Raw genomic sequence first — 22,170 nt, forward strand, 5'->3', positions numbered from 1 at the left:
GGAGAGGCAGCTTCTCGCTGCCTCTCCACAGCACTCCTGGGTGCCCCTCCACTGTAGGGAGGAGGCTTTTTTTTAAGGGACAGAAGCCAACGGAGCTGTCAGCTTCTCTCACTTTAAAGAAAAAAAGGCAAATGGGTGGCAGGGGGGTCTCTGGGAGGCACCCCCAGAGGATCAGCACCCAGGGCTTTTGCCCCACTTGCCCCCTCCAGGTATGCCACTGATGATCTGGTATGGGAGGAGATCCATTATGGGGGTGACGCAACAAGCTCTTGCACCAGGTGATGCAAACCCTAGTTTTGCCTCTGGGCAGAGGCTTCCTCCACCCCCTCCCAGGCCTGTTCCATGACCCTTTCCACCCTCCTCCACCCAGAAATGCCCCCTCCCTAACTCCACTACGCTATTGCCCAGGCCCTGCTTCACTCAACTCTGCCGGCTGCTGGGGGATATAGCTCCAGCAGGAAAGTGAAGTGTTTACTATTGGCACAGCTTACATGCGCATTGTCAGGAACATGCTTTATGGAATCAGGTTTACTAACTAAGAGTTTACCAGCAATAGTTAGATTGTGCTGTCGGGGCCCAATCCTATCCAACTTTCCAGCACTGATGCAGCTGTGCCAATTGGATGTGCGCTGCAACCTGTGGTGGGGGGGACAGTCATGGAGGACTCCTAAAAATAAGGGAACATTTGTTCCCTTACATTGGGGTTGCATTGTGCCTGCATTGGTGCTGGAAAGTTGGATAGGATTGAGCCCTCATACAGCATCACCCATGCAACAGCATCCTTATCTTCCCCCATTTGTTTTCTCCCTCAGATACACAGTGGCAACAGCACCTTTCCTGCATTGTGTTTCACTTCCACAGCGGCAACAACCACAGTACAGTCCCTTCCCTAGTCCTCCCACCGCCACACACACACCAGGGATGGTGTAGCAAAGAAGCTATGCTCTTAGCCACCTTGCCTATTGGTGAAATGGTAGAAACTATCATCCAATCCAATAATCCTGTTGTTCTTTGTTTTCTCACCTCTGCCCCGGATGGCTTCAGGCAAACAACTGTTCTAATAGCCTCCTCCCTTTCCTCTGCAACAGAGGAATTCTAATATTAACCCACCGTACAGAGTTATTATATTGCAGTGGTTCTCAAACTCTCAGGGAGTGTTTGAGCTGCAGTAAATTTGTGCGGGGTGGGGGAAAGGCAGCAACATGACCTGCTGGATTGTGCCACTTTGGCGGGACGCAGGGACTTGCTGCCACTACCAGAGCCTGCAGCAGCCTCCCAGGGGTGCGGGGAGCCCCTGCACCAGCCTCTGCAGATCTCTCCATGCTACAGAGCCTGTAAAAATTGCAATTGCGCAATCACTTCTGGTTTTTTCACAAAACTTGAACGGGTCACGATCACGATTTTTACTAACTGCAGCATGGGGAGCCTTGCTGAGGCTGACGTGGGGGCTCCCCGCACCCCCGCTGCAGGCTCTGGTAGTGGCAATAAGCCCCTCCAAAGCAGTGCGATTCAGTGAATCACGTTGCTACCCCCTCTCCAGTCCTTAAGGGGGCAGAGGCCAAAGTTCTCTGGCTCGGGCATTGCAATGCCCCAGTTTGAGAACCACGGATGTGTTGCATTATCCCTTGACATAATGTATGTGTAGCATTTTTAATCCTTGAAACATGCTTTATAACGCTGTTATTTTTAATCAAGCTGTGTAGGAAGGGCAGACGGTTTCTAGAAATGGTGCCATCTGCTTAAATAATCAGATGCAACCCAAATAACCAAATTGCTACTGGGTTGAGTAATGAGTGAGACAGAGATTCTCACTGAACTACAGAAAAAAATCTAGCTTTTAGATCGAAATGGTGCCAGAACTTCTTATCTGTTGTCCTGCCCTGTGAGATAACCAGAAAGATGAAGTACAGCCTTTTGAATATGTCTATTTATAACTATTGTTGAAAATCAGGATCAAATTATTGTTATCTTCCAGATGGAATTCATACACTCACCTGTGCACTGATGCTACTCAACACTGACCTGCATGGACATGTAAGTATGACCGTCATATTTTTCACCTGCCCTTCAGGTTGATTTTTTTGCTACTTGAGATGAATTAAAACAGTCCAGAAACTAGCACTATGGTAGCTGAGGTGGCAGTGGAGTGTCTTTCAAAGGGCACAATCCTAACCAACTTTCCAGCACTGGCATAGCTGTGCCAGTGGGGCATGTGCTGCATCCTGCAGTTGGGGGGCAGTCACGGAGGCCTCCTCAAGATAAGGCAATGTTTGTTCCCTTACCTCGGAGTTGCATTGCTCTCATGTCAGTGCTGGAGGTTAGGATTGTGGCCAAAGTCTTTTGGTTTGATTCAATTTGCTGCTATGCATGAATTTGCAGAAGTTCAGCATATGCAATAGTAGTGGAAGCTTCTTTCTTCATGTCCTGTTCCTCGGGGCGGGGCGGGGGAGGGAATGCCATTAGTTGATCATGGTAGGACAAACTAGGATAGCGTGAATTTTCAGAATAAAACATATGAGGAAGACATGTCTGTTCTTCAAGGGCCTCTCCTTTCTGATACCAGATGCAATAATGTTTTGTAGTCTTTGAACCTAGTCTTTTGGAATCTCTGAACCTTTGAACCTCTATTCTTGGGCAGCCTTGGAGATCAATGTCATTCCTACCCACACAGTCAGCTCTGCTACAGAAATATTTTTATTCTCAGACTGCTGTGTTTGGCTAGAAATCCAAATATCTGTCTCCTAGAATTTGGTGCCCATAAAGACGCACTTTCCCTTAGGTCTCTTGAATGTTTAATTGAGGACAGTCTTGCATCTGACAGGGGAGAGCTCAAGCACTGCAAGCCAAATAGTCAACTGTAGCAGCAGTTTTTGTGATGGGGATGTGTTGACACTCGATACCAAGTCTGTTCCAGTAGTGACTCCAGTCCGTCAACCACACAACTGCACACCTTCTAAGTCACGCAGATTCTTCCTAGCAGTAGGAGTTACAGCCACTCGATCTTTGGGTATTTTCTCTTTGGACTTGCCCTGATTCCCCCTCTCAAGAAGGTTGCAAAAATTAACACAACAAAAGAGACTCTTTATCTTTTCTCTTTAGTTTATATTTTACATTGTGAAACTCTACTAAAGTCCCCACCTCCATGCCAATAGAAATAGAAGTGTATGTCCAAGGAGAAAAAAGGGGCAGGGCAGCTTGGGAAAGAAGCACGCCAGTGTTACTGAGATCTACTCTCTTCCTCCCCTTCTGCACCCCTACCTGCTCCTGATCCACTCTGGAATCCTCCCTGCCCTCTCTCTCACCCTCCGCACCCACAAGATGCCTCTACCACCAACTTACCAGCATCAACAGGGGCCTCTGGAGCCACTGCTTCATCCATCGCACCACTGCCCATTTATTGCAGAGGCCCAGAAGTGCATGACAGCAGCCCTGCTTTTGCACCACTGGAAAGCATCCTGTACTGCTGTAACGCAAGTTCCAGCAATGCAGGGTGACCATAGAATTGGGCCCATAGTGAAATATTTTTGGAAAATGGTCGTGGAAACAATCAATGAAATGATAGGTATTTGCTTTTCAAAAAATTCTACTATACGTTGATTGAATTATGTAAATACAGTTTTCACGACTCATCTACAAGAACCAATTCTATGTCCTGCTTGGAACAAGACAAATTTATTAGAGACATTGAAAAGCAACCATTGTTTTAGGGGAAGCTGAATGAATAAGATGACTGTTGGATCTTTTTCTTCCAGAAAAAACTCTAACATCAAAAATCACTATGAAAATATCAAAATGGAAAAGATGTTCAATTATACATTTTACAGCTGCAGAATTACACACTGTTAACATGAAATTGGATTACAGGCATGTGCTGCTTTAACAACAGTTTGCTTAACAACGGACCACATATATGACGGTGGTCAAAGCACAATAAAGATGCTCTTAATGAGCCAGTTGCATCTCTCACAGCCTGCAGCAAAGTATCTGTTTACACAACAGAGAGACTCTTAATGCAAAGCAGAGGCAATCTATCTCCAGTAGCCTGTGCAACCAGTTAGTGTCTGGCAGGTAGTATCTATTTACACAACAAACACAATAGATTGGACTGAATGTTAATGACCTAATAGCATAACAAAAGGGATCAGAGAATGTATCCCTGTTCTTAAGTGGCGCACACATGTATTTGATCTGATTGGCCTCCATCTCTTATGTGCACGACTAATATTTTTAGGTATACAGTACTTTCTCAAACTTCCACAATAAATAAAAAGTTTGAGCCTTGCTTAAAAAAAGAAAATGCAACTGGGCAGAGACTTTAAGCGGATGCTTTTTTTGTTTTTTTACCATTTCTCCTTCAACATTCTATTTATTCTTTCATTTATTTAAAACGCTTAGAACCCACCTTCCAACTAAAAGAAACTCAGTCTGGCTAAAACAATGCTAACAAAATCAAAGCAAAACTAATGTAATAACACAGTAAAAACACCATAGATAATCAGTTTAAACAGTCCAAAAGCCATCTTAGTTCTAAACAGCCAAGTTTTCACTGTTCACTGAAAGACAAACTGTAATGGAAGTAAGCAGGCCTCCCTTGCTATGATGTTTGACAATCCAGGCACCAGAACTAAAAAGGCTCTTTCTTGTGTGCCCAACAGCTATAGCTCATACAGCAGTGGGACACAGAACAGAACCTGTGAAATTGAGCTAAGTATTCTTGTGTAGATCATATAATGAAAGGATGTGGCCCTTAAGAAATCCCATCCCTAGACTACTTAGGGCAGCTATTTTCAATCACTGTGCCATGGCACACTGGTGTGCTGTGAATGGTCCCCAGGTGTGCTGTGGGAATTTGGAGGAGGGTCATTTCTCAATAGGACCATTGGGGGATGTGAGCCCCCATTGACAGCACAGTGTGCCTTGTCAATTGTCAAAAAGCTGATGGTGTGCCTTGACTATTTTAGTGCCTTGCCAGTATGCCGCAAGATGAAAAAAGTTGAAAAGCAGGACTTTCAAGATCAAAACTAGCTCACTGAACTGGTACAACGAATAAACTGGCAACTAGTGAATATGGAACAAAACCAGAGGCATATGTTCCATAATGGTGAGCTGTAGTTGATATTCTAGCAGTGATAGTTCGGACAGCATTAACTTTCTAAACACTCTTCAAGGCCAACCCCACATGGAATGCATTACTGTAGTTTTAAACTGGATGTTATTAAGGGACGAATGACAGTGGGCAGTTTCTGCAGACAGTGTAGCAAGCTAAGTGGTTTCAAGTATTCCTTAGCCACTTCCATGGGTTTTGTTAGCTACATACGGAGTATCTCTGTGTTGTAACTGTGTATTTATATATTTAAAGAAAATACCTATCTGACTACTGGAATCAGTCTTCTTCTTCTAATCCAAGGGGATTAATTGTGTGTTTAATGTTAGTTTGTGGTTTGGTTAATTAGTTCAATGGATTTCCTACTTCTTTGTACTGAGTACTGAAGGACCTTTCTAGAAGACTGGAAGTTTTTTTTTCTTATGCTATATTAGTGCTAGCTCTGATCCAATGCCAGTAGCATGATATTTATTGTATGCCCAAGTAATGAATGGGAGAATGCATTGCTTGGAGGAGGACAAATCCCCATCCCTTAGTTTTAAACATTTTTCAAAGAGAAACTGTGCTCCTATACTGGGGGGGGGGGGGAGGGTTTGGTGGTAATCAGATTCTAAAAAACTACATTTAAAAAGAGAAAATAGTTGACAAAATGGCAGGATGTTGCTGTGGCAAATGGGGTGACCCTGCTGGTATTTGGTGCACATATTTTAGGATTTAAATAAGGTATACTTATTTCAATGGGTCTTGAGCAGAGGATCTTTCTAGTGGACTGTGCCCCACATATCTAGTTTGCTCATATTTCACTTTATGACCCTTCATGACACCTCACATTACTTCATGGTAGTGCTGTTTCATGCATGAGAAAGCCTGACAACAAGAGCAAATCTCTGCTTTAGCCAATCTCAACTGCATTCTTGGCACTACTTTCTGTCTCTTATGGGCCTGACAAATAACAATTGAAATGGTAATTCTATTTCTAAATTGTACCATTTCAGACTGGATCCTGCTTAAATGAACCATCTCCTATTTTAAAATTAAATCCTTGCATATAAAAAGGTTTATACAGAAACCTAAATATCAGAGAGCAGGATTTATTGAAACTTCCTTTTCCTTGACATTACAGTTTTCTATATGCTGGCATATTTTTTAAGTGAGGTATAGTTAGTTACATGACTCACCAGCTGCAGACTAAACCAGGAGTCTTCAAATCCCGTCCCACGGGCCACATCCAGCCCTCCGTATGGTTTTATCCAGCTCATGCAGTACCCCAGCATCTCTGGGCTTAAAATAGCTCCCAGTATGCCCTTGCAGGTATATACTGCATTCAGCCACTAGAGGTGCTGAATGTAATGCAATGTAATAGAAGGAAATTATTATTCCATTACATTGCATTACATTCAGTGCATCTAATGGATGAGTAAGGTATATACCGATGCTGGAAGACCTGAAATATAAATATAAATCAAAGTTAATGTCTACGTTAAACTTATATGGAACAGAAATTGTGACAAAAAATGTATGATTTCTTTCATAGGTTGCTTGACGTTTTTTTCAAAATCCATCCCCTGCTCTTCCTGTGCAATATTTTCCTCTGCTCCCCTCTTCCTTTCACCCCCACCCCCTTATTTTATTCAATCAAACTCTTAGCACATCAGTTCTCCTTGCGTTTATTTTTCATTTAATTTCTGCACCTCAACACCATGTCAGATATACGATGTGGCCCTCGTGCCGAAAAGTTTAGAGACCTTTGGTCTAAAGTGGTGCATTTGTGAAACCAGTTTACTACTGCACCTGCTGTTTGTGAGAATTTGACCTAAAGTGGTCTAGGAGAATGAGAAGAAAGATATTTCACAATCTCTATGCCTACCTAGATGAGGTGTGAGCAAGAGTGAACTTTTGAGATCTCTCATTCTTCTGTGATTGAAGTGGTGAGGTGAATGCTGTGGTCAGTTTCCTGGGTGTCAGCACTTACAGGGCTTTTCTGAGCTGTGAACATTCAACTGCATGTTTGACGTTAATTTCATCTTTTCCCTTTCCTCCTCTCTCTTTCTTTCCTGCTCCTGGATCCTCTATTTTTGCTCTTTAATCCTTTCTCAGGTGGTAAGTGCAGTCACTGCAGTACGTTTCTATATGTTTGTGGGATTTGCTACTTGGTGTGCATTTAGTGTGTTTGAGTTAATCATGAAAGCCAAGCCACTGAAAACTTCTGAAAGGAAACAGACGTGACTTGCATGTTGTCCTCAGGTTCCATTTTGTTCTTTAAGGCTTCCTTATATCCTATAATTTTTTAATGTTGATCAGATTAATTCCTAGGTATTGGTGACATCTTCCTCAATTTCAGAGGACAAGAGTCCCTTTATTCTGTACTACCATTTTGTTGTTATCCATCCAGGCAGGGCTACTACTTAGACCTACTTAGGTACCTGAGGTGGTATGCCAAATGCTGCCCCTCTTATCTGGTGATGTGTTAGCTTCTGCTCCTTCGACACTGTAGCCCACTGTTTTCCTTTCCTCTACACTTTCTCTCTGTCTTCTTCCTTCTCCAAGCCAGGCAGTAGGAGAAGGCTCAGTGGAAACTAGCTGGTAGACAGAAGTGGACGCCCCTGCCAATCTGTTGTGGGCAGACAGAAGCAAGGCCCCCATCAATCAGGCCAGCCCTGCCCCTACCTATCTGCAAATGAGCAGACAGAAGTAGGTGCCCCTGCCAATCAGGCCAGCCCTACATTCAGACTTTCCAGAGGGATGGATCTGTACCAGAAAATGGGAAGGGATAACATCATCAGTGTCTCTGCTCCTCTCTCTGTACACATTAGCTCTCTCAAGATTTTGCTCTCCCATAGAGAGCAAACACATGAGGGGTCACCCCATGTGTGTTCAGCAACTGCCTGCAGAGACAAATGCTGAATGTGGAGTTTCTCCCTGCAATCACAATCCTGGTTGTAATTACAGAGATACATTCCCCCTGCATTAAGTGTTCATCTGTGCAAGCAAATGCTGAACATGCAGACTTGGATGGGTGCTCAACCACCAAGCAGTGCAACATAGAAGAAACAGTGGTAATGATAGCTACCATTTTAGAAAGCTTCAAAGGGAGATTCAAGAAACTAAATCAGAACAAGTCTATCAATGACTTCGGATCATGACAGCTATATGCTGCCTTCGTATCAGGGACAGTATGTCCCCTGCACACCAGTTGCTATGAAGCAATGGCGGAAGTACTGTGTGCCTTCCTCTTCTGCTTGTGGGCCTTCCAGAGGCACCTAGTTGGGACAGTAGGAAGCAGGATGTTGGACTAGAGGGGCCTTTAGATCTACCAGTGCAAGGAGCGCAGTCAGGATCCTAGGACTGTCCAGCTGGTGTAACTAGGCTATAGGATTCCTCCGTGAGTCCTTAGCTAAATGATGTTCTTCTAACCTGCCTTTCTTTATATAAAATGAAGCAGCTTAATCAAACAGCAAATCTGGTTCACCATGCAGAAACATGGTGCTGAAAGCAGAAACTGAAAGCAAAAGTTTTCACTCTCTGTTTTTGGGGGGGGCGAAAGATGAGAAGTGCCGGCTCCTGTAGTGGGAAACAGATGGGTTGTCTGTCTGAACCCATCCAGTGCTGGACTCTGAAAGGTTTATAGTAGGGAATTCTATGAAACTGGAGATACAGAGAAGGTCTTGCCCCGCTCCCTGGTGGTGGTTTTAATGTAATACAAAGATGGTAGCAGAGATTCCTTTAAAAAACTACAGTGAATGGGAAGAGTCTTTCAGAGTGAGGAGAAAAATTTGTACGCGTCAGACTTTACCAAACAAAACAAGCACCAAATAGCCAATCCAGTTGCTTTAATATATTCTTTCCCAACTGTCTATTCCCCCAATAGTTCACAGATGAGAACAGATTAATAGAGACTTAATTCTAGCACCCCTTTTCTCATTAGCAAGGACTGTTTCCCAAGTGCCCCCACCCATTACACATTGATGAAGGCTCTGTTTCATCTATGTACTGGAGTCATTTCTCTGTCATAGTTTGTGCCACTTCACTATAAAAAACCAAGAAGATTTTTTTTTTTGCTTAAAGTTATACCAGGAAAAAAACCATTGCATCTTTGTATTGCAGCATTGCATTGCAAAAGTTCAAAATGAGCCTCACCTGAATAGGTAATAGCTGGCTGTCAGAGGTAACAGCTGGTGTCTTAGGGCTAGATGTGACACTGTAGCATCCATGGCCCTGTCCACAGCTTGGAGATGCTCAAGACTGGGGAAATGGCTGGCTCTTGGGAGAACTAGAGTGGGCTACAGAGTCATGGAGGGAAGCCAAACACTGGGATGAATTGGGGAAAGATGACAATGAGGAGGTAGAGCCAGTGGATCACAGGATGTGGACAGAAAGTGAAGGAGACAAGGAGGATGGATTGGGAGTGCTGAAGAAGATCTGTGAGAAGTGAGATGGAGAAAGCCAGGAAGAGAGGGAGGAACCAATGAAGAGAACATGCAGGCAGTAGTAATATGGAAAGGGGGCTGAACACTGGGGAGGAAGAGCACAGTAGAGCAGATCAGAGAGAACTTGGTGGAGAACAGGAGATCAACAGTGTTTTGAGATAATGAGAGGAAACAGAGTGGGAGTGGAGAAAGTAGAGGGTGAGAAAGCCAGATGCAGTGCTGGCTTTGAGCCAATTGAACTAGTTGCTCCCAGTTGGGCCCTGCATCTAAGGGGGGGGGGGCTGCACTAGGGGAATCTACTGTAGACTTGTCAAATTCATGTAACACACTGCAACAGACACCTAATAGCACAATGCAGGTTTTATAGAGAACAGCAGAGGTCGGTAAAACCTCTCTCTGAAACACACTTTTATATGAAAAGGTGCTTAGATACCCTGCATATGCCTGACCTTGTCTGATCTTGGAAGCTAAGCAGGATCAGGCCTGGTTAGTACTTGGATGGGAGACCACCTGGGAATACTGGGTGCTGTAGGCTTCTACCATAGTCTTTCGAGACTGAAGGTTGCAAACCAGTGGTTCCCAAACTTTTTAGCACCAGGACCCACTTTTTAAAACACACTCTATCGGGACCCACCTATGTTTACCAGACTTTTAAAAAAGGAGATCTAGAAAGAAATATTTTGTTTATTTATTAGCAATAATAATCAGCCTAAACATTTACCTCCCTATATTTAACATGTTTGCAAACTACAGGAGCTCAGCTCCTGGCAGGGCAGTCAGCAGCTACAGTATCTGATTTTTTAATAGCTTCAAGGTTTGAGGCAATTAGTTTTCTGATCTTTCCGTTGCCCTTTGGTGACCCATCAAAAATCAGGTTGCGACCAACCAGTGGGTCCCACCAAACCCACAGTTTGGTCTATTAACTCACATGTACTTTTAAAGCACATGTTTTGATTGCTTTTGAAATATAGAAATAGAGATGTCAAGTCTATAATAAATTTTATTTCTTTCTCTAAGGCTGCAATCCTAATAACACTTTCCTGAAAGTAAGCCCCACTGAACAAAATAGGACTTACTTCTAGTTAGGATTGTGCCCCTAGATCTTGACTGTGAACCTGGGGCACCGCAAAAATGTTTCCAACTGGGCCCCACAGCTCCTAAGGCCAGCCCTGGCCAAAGGGAAGGAAGGAGAAAGAAGCAGAGGGAGATCAACAATCTGGAGAAGAAGGATGGATGTGGAAGGAGATGGAGGTGCAGGGCCAAGGGAAGGACAGTCAAGGTGAAACGAAGAGAGGGATGTGGATTAGAGGCAGGAGAGGAAGGAGGAGGATGGACAGAGTGCAGGAAGAAATAGGTGAAAGGGAGACATGGGGAAATTGGAAGGAAGAATGGGCCGCAGCATCCAGCAGAACTCAATATAAAGGGAGGGAGGCACTAAAAAGGCAAAGCAAAAGGACTGTCAAACAAAAGAGGGAGGGAAAAAATCAAGATTGTGGCCACATCCTGTGCAGTGGTGAAATAATGGAGTCTGGCCACCCAGGGACATGGGATATGTTTAGGATCACATTTACAACCCGCTCCTATCACCTGCTACCAGCACCAACGTAGCTGCACCAAAAAGGTGCAAGCTGCATCCTATGGTGGAGGTGACCTGAAGGCAAACTGGAGCTAAATAAAAAATATTTCCACTTACCTTCAAGTAAGCCCTCAGGCCACCTTTGGGTCTCCTGCAGACATACACCACCTATTTGGGGGGCTTTGCCCTGGGAGAGGAAAAGGGCAGGGAGGTTTACGAAAGAAGGGATAAGATACACATGCACCATTGCCGCCTGATTCAACCCCCCCACCCACCCCCACCCCTTTGTTCCCCTCCTGCCTAGAAATGCCCCCATTCCTCCCACCACCTCTTCCCATCACCAGCTTACTGGTACCAGCAGGCAGTGTTGTTGATTTTTCAGCATTGCACTGGTGGCCTTGTTACATTCACTGGTGGAAAATTGCTTCTGCCAGCATCCTCGCACGTCTACTGGTGGATAGGTTTGGGTCATAAGTCTGACAGTCATAGACTCTTAGGGCATGCATTTGCATGGGCATGCATTACAATGGGTATGCATTTACATGGCTTTTCAGCTGAGACATGGAACATCAACCAAGATCCATTAAACCTCCAAGAACAACCCAATCCTTACTAACTTTCCAGCTGATGCAACCCTGCCAATGGGGTCTGTGCTGCATCCTGCAGTGGGGGGGGGGGCAGTCATGGAGGCCTCCTCAGGGTTGCATTAGGGCTGCATCAGTGCTAGAAAGTTAGATAGGATTGGGTTGTCAGAGATTTAACTTCTGGGAAGAGAGCTGAGCCCTGAGGACAACTTACAGTAACAACTTAACAGTAGCAACTTACAGTAAAAACATTTTAAAAAGGCATTCCCTCAAAAACTGATATTGAGGATAATAAAAGAACAGTGATAATCAAGGACAAGTACAAGAAAATAAGGAATTATCCCTTGAAAACAGGGAAGGATGGAGCATATGTTATTTATTTAAAATGCTTATATCCTACCTTTTCCCTCCAGCAAGAGAAGCGCTTAGTCACTATATTAAAACAATGCAATAAAGTACAAATAAATACAATAAATTGAATAACACACACACACAAATCCCTCCACATTAATGGTATACTGTATACAACATCAGAAAGTATAATCAAATCAGGATAACTAAAATTATGAACAGAACAGTTCAGCTTATACTTGGGGGCCAAGGCTAATTGGAAAGAAAACCTTTCAGCTGCCGTAAGAGCAGTGGAAGCAATGGACCCAACCTTACACCCAGGGGCAAGGAGTTTCATAACCTGGGTGGCACTGCAGGGAAGGCCACTTCACGTGTTAACACCAAATGCAGCTCTCCCAGTACGTAAGTTACTGTGTATATATTTTGCATTTAATCACTGCTCCTTTACATACAACGCCCAGCTGCAAAGCTCTCAAAGTCAATATGTTTTGGTGCAGAAGCTAGCTTTATGTGAAATGGAGAATCCCAATAGTCCTCAGATGGAAGAAGCCAGAGGAGCAGCATTCCCGTCCCCGCCCCCCGTCCCCGTCCCTCCAGCTCTTTCTCTGGTGTGCATCCTTTATGAGAGATGTGGCATCACAAACCACAAGTGTAACCACAGGCATCTAAAAGCTGTGATGTGTCAAAGAAAACCAACACACATTACAAAATACGACACTCACTTGGACTCACTTCCAGGAAAGCTTGCATAAGATCGCACACTTATTTGACTATTAAAAAAATTAAAAGCACAAGCCAAACTTATGAGAAAGAAAGAAGAGAAGGAAGTGCACAACACGATCTCCAGGGAAATCCCAGAGACCTGTTGGGAGCACAAAGGGATGTTTATATGACTATGTTCTTTGTTCCCAGCCTGTCACTCAAGCATGACATTTCCCCCCTCCTGTATGCAAATACCATATAAAATATTTATTTAGGATGTTTACTTGGATGGTCTCAAGATATTACTTGTATAAAGACATGGAATTTTGTCATAATCTTCCCTGTATATCATCACCGTGTTTCTCACTGTGAACCATAGCATTTAAAGAATGGCATCAGATATGCGAACCAATTATTTGATGGTCCTCATATGCAGTATTTAATAAACCACAACCAGTTTCTTCCTTGCTAAATCTAACACCGAGGTGCTAGTTAGATGTTACCTGGTTAGATGTTACCTGGCTAGTTAGATTGGTTATTCCAATATCATTTCAGGCAATGTTCATATGTTCTGACCATGTGGTTAGGGTGAATTACATGTTTATCAGTAATCAGTAATGCCTACTCTGAGGTTATGGTACATAAACCACGCAGTCTGTGATACTTAGGATATGTAGGACAACAGCAGGATATGTAGATACCATAGAGCAACTCTAGAGTACCATAGAGCAACTGTGGGGGGTGTGTGTGTGTGTGACAACCATGCTGTTCCAGTTAACTTGTTAATAGAGCCCATGAATGTCAGTTTGCACAAAGCATCGACTGAAGGTCAAACTAGACATTGATTTTGTTTCTTCTGTGTAAACTAGCACATACAAAGGAGCATGTGTGGTTTGGGGCCAGAACCAGGGCAAACATTTTAAACCATCCTTCCTCCTATTATGGTCTTGATCTGCATTAGGATACCCACATCTGTACAGTTTTACACAGAAGAAGCAAGAGTACAGCTGCATAGCACTTACTCAAACTGCTGAATCGGAATTTAGTTTCAGTATTCCAATAGTCTTTATCAGTTAAGAAGGACTGCAGGAGCCTCCAAAGTACTTACAACACACATTCAGATAGATGTAATGGAAAGAGGCTAGTGAGATGGTACCTGAATCACCAAGGGGAAACCGCTTCCTATAGCCCAAATTCTCAAAGAACAATGCCTTATCCACATCACTGGAAATATTCACACATAAACATTGATAAGTTGGTCGTTAAAGCTGAAAACTTCTACAATGAATGGATTTCTTTCTTTCTTGTGTCCTCTTGTACTTTGGACTTGATCCTCTATAATATTAAGAAAATATTTATTTGAGAAATGGACAGTCATTCAACAGTCTGATGAAAATAATGTGTCCATTGACCTCCTCTTCTACATTACAGAACATTGGGAAAAAGATGTCCTGTCATCAGTTTACAGCTAATCTGGATGGACTGAATGATGGGAAAGATTTTGCCAAGGATCTGTTAAAGGTAATGCCACATCCAAAGGGAGATGAGGCAGGGGAAGATCACATTATTATTGCTGGAAGAACAAATGTACAGTTTGTGGCTGACGATTCATCATAGTGAGACACTGAACTTGCATGTCGTAAGAATGATGCCATCCAACCCTCTAAACTAAAGTCTCTCCAATGATTATAAGGCCCATTGATTTCAGCACTGGAGCTGATCTACACGTTCAGAAAAAGCTAGCATGGGGCAGCCTTCTTGGCTGCATCATTTTGGAATGCAGGTATGGGACATCATGACTGAATGCTCCTCCATGTCAGAATCTCCCTGCTTGTTGAGGAGAGAGTTAAGGAGAAAAAGGGCCCTGGCTTCGCCAAGTGCTAGTTTTCTGTCATCAGGGAGTTGCTTACGTGAGGTGCATTCAAAGGTCTGATCCCTCACTTGCTTTCTGAAGTGGTACAATATCAGGAGGAGAAACTGTCACACATGGGAAAAATTATATTGTCCCTAGAATTAATTGACTAAACTCACTAGTTCCATTTCCAGGTATGAGCCCTGTCCTATTAATGCTTTTTCTCAACACCATTTGGTGGTATAGTTGCTCACAGTGGACAACTTATTATTGCTCTGCACGCAAGGTGGGACGCCTAGCACTTCAGCACCATATGTGCTCTCTTTTTTGGTCTTTCTTTTGCAGCCTCTTGCTGGCTGCTCCTCCTCCTGGGACATTTTTCTTTTGATGGATAGACAAAGATATGAAAGCATCTGGGGTGGGCTTTATTATTCCCACGTGGCAGTTTACTACAACACAATCCACTGGTTTCTGAAGACCAGAGGGAATGCTCACCTCATGATTTCTACTTGTTCCTATATTAACAGAATCAAACAAGTATGCTCCCCTATTGACAATCATGTGGAACAGTCACAGAGCCTACACCAGCTTTATTGTACATGAACATCAAACAGAAATCTGATAGATTATATTTTGTGGGAAGAGGAGTGGTTTGTTTCGATTTTGTTATTTGAAATAGGTAATTCCTTTTATTTGCAATTTTAGAGAAGAAGAGCAAGAAGACAAACAATTGTGATAGGATTTCCAGAACATCTACCAACTTCTTAGATGTTCTGGAAATCCTAGCAGAAAAGCGAAAGATCTATAGGAATGGCCAAGGCCTCTCGTCTAAATTAATTGTTCAAATACTTGAAGTGGTAGAGCTAGATAAGTTCTTAAAAAAATGTCCCTTCCAATAAGCCCATGACTGATGATTGCTTTGACAAATATTTTTACCATATGGACAGTGGATATGGATGTCATCAGCCACAAATGGGAACACCTATTCTGAGAATCTGCTAAGAACCAATGTTGTGTTTTTGTTTCAGGCCCTGTATAACTCAATAAAAAATGAAAAGCTTGAATGGGCTATGTAAGTACTCTTTGAAGTAATTTAAAATCTGATGGGTCTTTTATATAAGGAACGAACTTATTTTGCAATTTGTTCCAGACAGAAACACTATCAGAAATCAACTTCTTAGATGGTATGAGGTGATCAGTCTGTCATGATCACTGCTCTCTCCAGTAAATATATACTGCTCTTAAAGTATTGTGGACAGAACAGTTTCCTGTGCTTTCAGCTCAACAGGAAGTGCAGGCAGCAGGGCCATCCCAAGGTATCCTGGCGCCTAAAGCAGCAAGCCAAATGGTGCCCCCCCCCATATACTTGATGGTGTGCCAACTTCTGCTCCTCCCACTCCCTGAATTGAAAAGGAAGAGGAGGACAGAGTGGAAGAAGAAGTGTGGAGGATGGCAGAAGGTTGAGCTAGAGCACCAAAATTCTAACCCACCATTTTCCTCTCCTGCACACGTCCTCTTCTGCTATGTCCTCCTTTTCTTCTTCCAGTTCAGAAAGTAGGAGAAGGAGGAAGGAGAAGTGGAAGCAAGCGGACAGAGGCGGGCACTCTCCCCTACCACTCTGCTGCCTGAGATGACTGCCTGGTGGATGAACTGGTCCTAGCAGGGGGCATACAAAAGGGGCTGGAGCTCAATGATCAAGTATGTGTTTTGCATACCGAGTTCATTCTAAGTTCATTCACTGGCATCTCTAAGTAGGGCTAAGAAAGACGCCTGGAGTCTTTCCTAGCGTGATAGCAGTTGCTTCCCTTGAGTGCTGCTGTCACTTCTGATCCAGCAATCATAATTTGGAAATCAGGTAAATGTTGTGGAGAAGGGGGAAGAGGAGTAATGCCACTGGGATTGAAGCTTTGTGTGGGAGAAGCCACGTTCACACTTTTAAACCTACCCACAGCCGAAACAGAAGATAGGGATTCTTTAGGTGTGTGTCTGGGGTGAGGCTGAGTGCAAATCTTCAAGGAAAAAATGCACTCAAAAATATAAGAGAATTGGGATGAGAGAGGGATAAGCTTGCTAGTTCACCATTTTTTCTCTTTCAAGGTCCACTTGAGCACAAGAATGGAGAAGTACTTAACCTGTACTGTATTTTTTAATGCAAAATATCCTTTTGAAAACATCAAAAATTGTGCAGACATGGAGCATACGTTTGTGAGTGGGATGGTTGAATATCATCATTGGTTAGGTTATGAGTCGTGTGAGGCTCCGTGAGCCTCTGGTGAGTAGGGGGGCTGGATTTCTGCTCGAGGAGGGTGGCGATAGCCCTCAGGGGGTTTCCGTCGTGGAGCTTTGCCCTAGGCATGGGGCTGCAGAGGTTCGTGGCTGGGTACTGGGCTTGGGGCAAGGTGCCTGACTGGGCTTCCCATTTTAAAGTTTCCTATAAACCAGATATTACTACAATTTTTAAACAAGTTTTTGATTGACAGTTTTAACTTAGCACTAGCAAAATTAAAACTCAATGAAGACATTTATCTGAATGAGATCATTTCCTTACTTTGAGTAGTGCTACTGTCTTTGTTCTACCTCAGCAAAGTACTCCTCATTTGTTTTTTTCTTCCAATAATCCAAGGACTCTTTCACTATCTCCCTCACTGTGATGATTTTGAAACAAAGTGCAAGTGAAATAAACTTGCCTGGTCTTTTTTTTTTTCTTTTTCTTTTTCATTTTTCTCTCTGTTTTCTTTTCTCTTCTGTGCTCCAGACTTATATTTGTACTCCATATAGCTAATTTCACCAAAACACACGAAGACTTGATACAATGCCATGTGTTCTGGACACACACTAAACCAAACTAAAAAAGGGGGGAACTGACTATTGGAGCTTGGGAATTCTGTGAACGACACTGGGTGGCCTACTACTGGGACCTAGTAGTTTTGTTTCTGGCATTGGAATGTGTAAGGTTCACTTTCCCATGCCAGAACTGTACTAATACATGTTGATGCTTATGGAGAAGACCTGGGTTGTATTTCCACTACAGCTTTAATCCACTTTCCGATCTCATCTGATCTCAGAAGCTAAGCAGGGTCAGGCCTGGTTAGTACTTGGATGGGAGACCGCCTGGGAATACCGGGTGCTGTAGGCTTATACCATAGTCTTTCGAGACTGAAGGTTGCCAACCAATGTACAGTACTTCTGTTCTCTCAAAGCATTCTGGGGGCATTGTAGTTTATTAAGGAGTCTGAGAGCTGTTGGAACTACCCCTAACAAAATAGAATGCACTGGGGTAATAGAAGTACATTGAAAGTAGATTAAGGGCTCAGTCCTAACCAACTTTCCATCTCTGGCATAGCTGTGCCAGTGGGGCATGTGCTGTATCCTGCAGTTGGGGGACAGTCACAGAGCCCTCCTCAAAGTAAGGCAATGTTTATTCCCTTACCTCGGAGTCACATTGCCCTTACCTCAGTGCTGGAAAGTTGGTTAGGATTGCACCCTAAAGCTGTTGTGGAAACATAGCCCTGGATAGGCTGAGACTGAGGTAACCACATATATTTTGTAATACATTTGTTTTGTACTATGTAGTTTGTTTTGTCATGGCCCAGACTGGAACCTCCGGCCCTGGGGATTCCCCCCCAGGCCTGAGCAACAGCAGGCTTTGACTAGAAGAAATGTTTTGGAAAATAATCCTCTATATACTGTACAGCCACAGTACTACACAGGTGGGATTGGTGTGGATTTCACATAAAGTAGAATCAAGCCATGCGAATGGCCATGTTAACAGTATGTGAAGCAGGCCTGCTCAACTAGTGCCTAGGCTTGCCAAGTCTTAAAATGAAATATTTTGAGGGTCAAGCCCGGCAGTTGGGACTCCGTACAGAAGCTATCTATTACAGAGGTTCTCAGTCTCTCCTGGAGTTTGAGAACCACTCTAAGTGTTTGCAGGGGCGGGGAAAGGCAGCAACACAAACCCCAGGATTGTAATGCCACCAGGACACAGGGGCTTTTTCCAAACTTATCTGTGTCCCTGCCAGCCTCCCTGAGGTGCGCGGAGCCCTGCAGAGCCCTTTGCAGGGCTCCCCACGACTTGTAAAAAGTAAAAAAAGAGATCTGAAAACTGGAAGTGGGTCACAATCACTTTTTTTTACTTTTTACAAGCCACAGGGAGCCCTGTAGAGGGCTCGACAGGACTCCCCACACTCCAGGGAGTCCAGCAGGAACACAGGTAAGGTTGAAAAAAGCCTCTGTCCCCAGCAGCAGCACAATCCTAAGGATCATATTGCCACCATTCCCCCACTCCTGCCCCTAAAAGGGGCAAGGACAGTGCTCCTCGAGCTCACCAGCTGGTCGCGACCCACCAGTTTGAGAACCACTGATCTATTAATTACCCAAAATACCATACTTAAAAAAAATGGCTTGCAGCTTTCTTTTCTGGAAATGAGCCCCAAAGCAAACAAACTGGCTTGATTACGGGGTGGGAGAATCTATTAGCAAGCCCCCTTGTGACCCACTAAGCCAAAAGCTGCCCATCATCTATATATGGCCACTCTCCAGGGACTCGGTGAACCTATTTTGCTTACTAGCTTGAATCGCAAACCCAGCAGTGTTCTCAAGACTTGGGAAGCTGAAATGCATGGTTTATGACCAGTCTTCAGCTGGATGAGTCACAGGCCTGGTTGTGCAAGTCTAAAGGAACTAAGGGCACAATCCTAGGCATGTCTATTCAGAAGCAAGTCTCATTGTGTTCAATAGGGCTTACTCCCAGGAAACTGTCCATAGAATTTCAACCTAAATGACATCAGGTGAAGCCACCTAAGTTCCTGAGAAAACCCATGGCTGGCTATGAGGTAAGAGGACCTCCTAGTGCAACATTTCAGGAAGGTTTGCACGCCTCTCCTTTTAAGTGTTCTGATGTTTGGAAACATTAAAGCAACCTTGTTTTTGGAGGGTCCTTTTTAAACTGATGCCTGTTTTACTTCAAGCAGTATCTTTCTGAAAACTTAATTAAAACAATCCACTGGAGGGAGCCATCTGTCTATCTCCATTTGACTGTGTATATGGCGAAGGCATTAGAGGGAAGGATTATGTAAAGGGTTCAGAGAAAGTGCACCTGAATGCCAGGATAAATAAATAAAGACATATGTACGTTAGAAGAAGGAGAAATACCATTTACAAAACCAAGCCAGATGGACAATTCATTTACCTTCAAAGGCCAGAATATGGCATCCTGAACTGACACCCTTTGGCGCATAGTGAAATGATAATGAAACTGGATATTTAGTATAACATTTCAACACCTGAGCTCTTGTCAGAGAGATCTCCTGGCAGTTGGTGAAGGTATCTTTATGTTTTGACTATCTCTCTGATGTCAGATGCCTTTTTGCCTGCCAAATAGAATACAATGTGGGCATTAGCCACAACACGTACCTGCCTCAGGAAGCATTAATGCTTCCTGTTTGGCTCAACTCTACAGGTGGCTTCAAACATTGTGCAAGAGCCCCCCCAAAAGGAAGAACCCCCTGTTTCTGTGTGCATGTTTCCAGGATAACATGACAGGCGATATTATGCATCTTCTTTTCTGCGGCAAGATGGGTGGCTCGCTCATATACACTGGTGTAGTTCACACATTTGTCCCTGGCATGTCCTGGCAAGCATGGAAAGAAGAAGTAGACTTCATCACTGCATAACACACAAAACTAATCACAACAAGGGGCGGGGCAGACTCATCCTCATAGGCTGGCAATGGAAAGCTCCCATTGGAAGTAATGGGACCCTTTCTCTAGGTCAAATAAGAGCCACAGGGGATGGTGGACAGAGACCAGGGTGGTGGCAAGTGGTTACTCCCCTCTCCCATGCTGTAGTCCTGCAGGAGCCTGATGCTCCTGTCCTGCACGAACCCGATCTAGTTGCTATTTACTGAACAAAAAACAAGCTCACTATCCCTCTCATTGCGTCATCAAAAGGTCCAACCCTACACGACAGTCCTGAGCATGCTTATAGAGCCCCATTGAGCTGAATAGGGCTTACATCCAAGTAAAGACGCATAGACTCAGGCCGTGCATCAAATTAAAAATGTGCTCCACATTTCACATTGTTCAATATATTTTAAGACTACCAGGCTGCAAACGTAAACACATTTTCCTTGGAGTAAGTCCCACTGAACACAACAGGACTTCTGAGCTGACGTGCTGTGCTGTCAATGTCCCAAAAGGTGATGGAGTGAAGCCTTGCTAATGGGCAAACTTCCTGTGTACTATACTTTATCTTCCCCTCCTCCAGTTCTATAATTGCATCTTGTCTTAAGACTGCAGTCTGGCTGTTCTGGAGTTCTAGTCTGGGGCTGTAACTAATTCATTTTGTGGTTCTATTGTGGCTCTACTGCAACAGTGGTTAATGCCTCTAGTGACTCTTCCCCCCTTCTCCCCTAAACTCGTGATACAGGCACACACAGAATTTTCAGAGAGAAAAAAGCCTAAACTTGCTGTATTCCATATACATAATTTGCTTTATTTCCTAGTGATGAAGATGAACTCAGAAAGTCTTTGTCAGAACTTGTGGATGACAAATATGGTGCCAGCGCAAAGAAAGCAACAAGGATAGTAGACGGCAGTAACCCTTTCTTGGATGTCCCCCAAGCCCAGAATGCTATTACCTACAAACATGGCATCCTTACTCGGAAAACCCACGCTGACATGGACGGAAAGAGAAGTAGGTATTCATGGGAGGCATAGAAAAAACAATGCTAGAGAGGCACTGAGGCCATTATACCCCATTTCCTAATGCATCAGCTCATAGGATCAGGCCAAAAATTGCTGTTATTCGGTTGCCAATAAAAATCTAGGACAAAATATTTGTTGTTGTTTGTGCAGATAAATTTTTTAACCATCAAGTCTATTATTTAGAAATGCATACTCAGATAGAAAAGTCTTACAGTCCAGAATCTCTCTCTCTCTCTCTCTCTCTCTCTCTCTCTCTCTCTCTCTCTCTCTCTCTCCAACTTTTCAAGTCTTTCCTGCCTGGTGTAGATGATCTGTACTATCTAAAAATTTATGCATTTCAAAGAGAGGAGCTTCATGGCTAAGAAATCTCTGGAGAAGGAGAGAATTTAAGCCAGCATCTTGGCGGGGGGTGGGGGGGAGGCAATACCCTCCTTCACATATCCATGTCCCACCTCCCCCTAGCTGCCCTTCAAAAAGGGATAAGATATCAGGAATTTCAATCATGAAATTGCCATGTCATGTCTGGCCCTCACAAGTATCCCTGTAATAATGAGAAATATCTACCTTCTCGTTTTTCAGCTCCCAGAGGACGAAGAGGGTGGAAGAAGTTTTATGCTGTGCTTAAAGGAACAATTTTATATTTACAAAAGGTATGGCTGGTTGGCTACTCCATTTCATTGTACAGAATATGTCAGCATTGCAGTCACAAACCTCATCCTTTTATTCTTGATTGGTCAAAGTACAGATTTAACCCAGGTGAACTGTTTATTGAAAATAACATATTTAATGTCACAGATACAAAATTGAATATAAATGACAAAACACAGCAACATACATTCTTTTTAAAGTGCCCAATATAATGGCAAC

General features: G+C 43.6%; 1 protein-coding gene across 1 annotated transcript in view; it reads left to right on the forward strand.

The window, feature by feature from the left end:
• PSD2 (pleckstrin and Sec7 domain containing 2) overlaps positions 1-22,170 on the forward strand; it is a 56,819-nt gene that overhangs the window by 23,966 nt on the left and 10,683 nt on the right. Inside the window, exons 6-10 of the mRNA XM_066624203.1 lie at positions 1,976-2,046; positions 14,176-14,265; positions 15,625-15,668; positions 21,102-21,292; positions 21,883-21,953. Coding sequence (XP_066480300.1) covers positions 1,976-2,046; positions 14,176-14,265; positions 15,625-15,668; positions 21,102-21,292; positions 21,883-21,953 — 467 coding nt within the window. The remainder of the gene's footprint in view (positions 1-1,975; positions 2,047-14,175; positions 14,266-15,624; positions 15,669-21,101; positions 21,293-21,882; positions 21,954-22,170) is intronic.

This window comes from Tiliqua scincoides, chromosome 4 (assembly GCF_035046505.1).
Source record: "Tiliqua scincoides isolate rTilSci1 chromosome 4, rTilSci1.hap2, whole genome shotgun sequence".
Taxonomy (NCBI): Eukaryota; Metazoa; Chordata; class Lepidosauria; order Squamata; family Scincidae; genus Tiliqua; species Tiliqua scincoides.